The sequence below is a fragment of the Loa loa genome (genome assembly GCF_000183805.2).
Source record: "Loa loa unplaced genomic scaffold supercont3.1, whole genome shotgun sequence".
Classification (NCBI taxonomy): Eukaryota; Metazoa; Nematoda; class Chromadorea; order Rhabditida; family Onchocercidae; genus Loa; species Loa loa.
The window spans coordinates 150,768-153,097 of NW_018108181.1; the positions used below are offsets into that span (position 1 = coordinate 150,768).

General features: G+C 31.3%; 1 protein-coding gene across 1 annotated transcript; it reads left to right on the forward strand.

Moving 5' to 3' along the window:
* Nucleotides 1-1,451: 1,451 nt before the first annotated feature.
* LOAG_09806 (hypothetical protein) lies at nt 1,452-1,886 on the forward strand (the record flags this gene model as incomplete). Its single annotated transcript, XM_003145333.1, has 2 exons — nt 1,452-1,520; nt 1,617-1,886. 2 exons carry the CDS (start codon nt 1,452-1,454, stop codon nt 1,884-1,886), a joined length of 339 nt encoding a protein of 112 aa, XP_003145381.1.
* Between the last annotated feature and the right edge of the window lie 444 nt (nt 1,887-2,330).

The window sequence follows — 2,330 nt, forward strand, 5'->3', positions numbered from 1 at the left end:
TATTATTATTATTATTATTTTATTATTATTATTATTATTATTATTATTATTATTATTATTATTATTATTATTATTATTATTATTATTATTATTATTATTATTATTATTATTATTATTATTATTATTATTATTATTATTATTATTATTATTATTATTATTATTATTATTATTATTATTATTATTATTATTATTATTATTATTATTATTATTAATTATTATTTCCTGCCACTGCTCATTTCTATTTCAATCTGCTTTACTCATTACTTCAAGCATATTCATTTTATTTTTCTTTAGCAAACTTCTCTGAATCAGTTCATGAAATATATGATGTCAGTGAACACTTCCCTCAATGGATGATGCCCTTTTATATCAATGTTTTACAATCTTTTTTGATGACCAGCAATCCGATCAGCTGTAAATTGAGATATAAAAGCTTTCTTCCTACTTTGTTAGGAGGTACCAAGACTACAGATTAGTGGAATGATATGAAATACAACATCAAAGACAAAAGTAATGTGTATAATAATCTCTTGTCTCACAACGCGACATATTCGAAATTTCAACAACCGTCATTAAATCTCGAATGATGCCATCTTTCACTTAAATACTCTTCATCCTTATTTCCGAAAAAAACCACATTAATTCCGAAAATTTTTCCGCGAAATTTCCTTACACTATATTAACTTGGAAACAAGTGAGCTGCAATAGTAAATATCACGTTGTCACGTTCGCCGTGCGCCTACGAATCATAAAAAATTAAACAGCATAATCGTTTGTTTGTTAAACAAGACATATTTTCAGTTTAGGACCACAATAAGATGAATGAATGTCTGATAAACTCAGCAAAGTAACTGATATAAGAAGTAAAATCTGTAATCCAATCCTAGCTAAAGTTAAATTACATGCATGAAGAAGCAGTGATATTTATGAGGAGGATTAGCGAAAGTATGTCATAAACAAGGGATATGAAGATGTACAAGGATCATATTTAATTTCTGCTATCGATTTTAAGACATTCATATATCACACCACCAATCAAGGAACTTGGTAGCTTGATGAAATAACTGAAGCAAAATAATGAGAAGGAACAGAGGAAGCAAATAACAAATTAAATTATAGTGGACTAATGTCATCCTGGAATGCAGAAAAAGCATTCAAAAGGGATACTATTCTTAGGATAACCTTTAAGGATTGGTGACATTAGAGAATCTCTGGAAAGCTGTTGCTAAGGCTTTTCGGTAGTAAAGTGGCAATATAAGGCCATACTAATTGGTCGGTAAGAAAGAAAATAGCTGAGATCTTGTTTAAATGTGTTCCAACCATTAAACAGAAGGAAAATACTTGTTGTCAACAATCCATAGAGAAAAAGGAGCCAAAAAGAAGAAACTGTTTGGACAACTAGACAAATAGTCATTGTACAAAATTTGAAAATTTCATAGCAGAAAAAAAAAATGAAAATCATGACTGTGCATCCAAAACCACCAAAAATCAATGTTCGGACGGAAGTGGCAGATATGTTGGTATGCAATAAATGAAAATATTACTAAAAGGATAATCCGGGTAGAACACTTTAGCTAGAAATTGGACGGAAGTTAACTAGCTAACATAGCTTTAAGAAACATATAAGGGGAGCAGTAGGTGAGCTCTTCGAAAAAAGAAAACGAAAAAAAGGAAAACGTGCGACTTCCCACACTCTCTCTTTCGACAGTCGTTCGTTATCATTCTTTTCATATATTTATCGGACCCATCCTAGCACGATGCACTCTTTGACGCTGTTACTGAATAGCATGACCATGGAAGGAATGCAATCACAAGCCATAGATTCATCCAGAGAGCCTATAGAGTCCAGGCTTTTCAGTCGCACCAACCTAACACTCCTCGCATAGCTTTATCTAGCGCAAATATAACCACTCGATGAATCAATATTAAACATGACTGGAATAGAGAAGCACGTGCAACTGCAGTAAATCAACGATTCAGTTCGATATTAAGCGCATTTAAAGTTAACAAATATATTCGCATTTAGCTCTTTCTAATCTTCTTTTCCTTCGTTTGCTTCTCCATTTCTCAAAAAAATAAAATAGAATAGAATAGAAAACAGAATAGAAATAGAATAGAAGATAATTACCAAATAGTAGGATATACAAAATGCAATGCAATTTTTCCATACGTACCTTACGGGACATTTTAATGCATATCATCGACTGACGTTTTGTTTATATAATCTACTGTGAACAAAAGCGGTAGTTCCGCATACCTCTGAACGATATCATGGTAAAGTTGATGATAAATTAGCTGTTGTTCCGTCAACTACAACTTCATCACAGAGA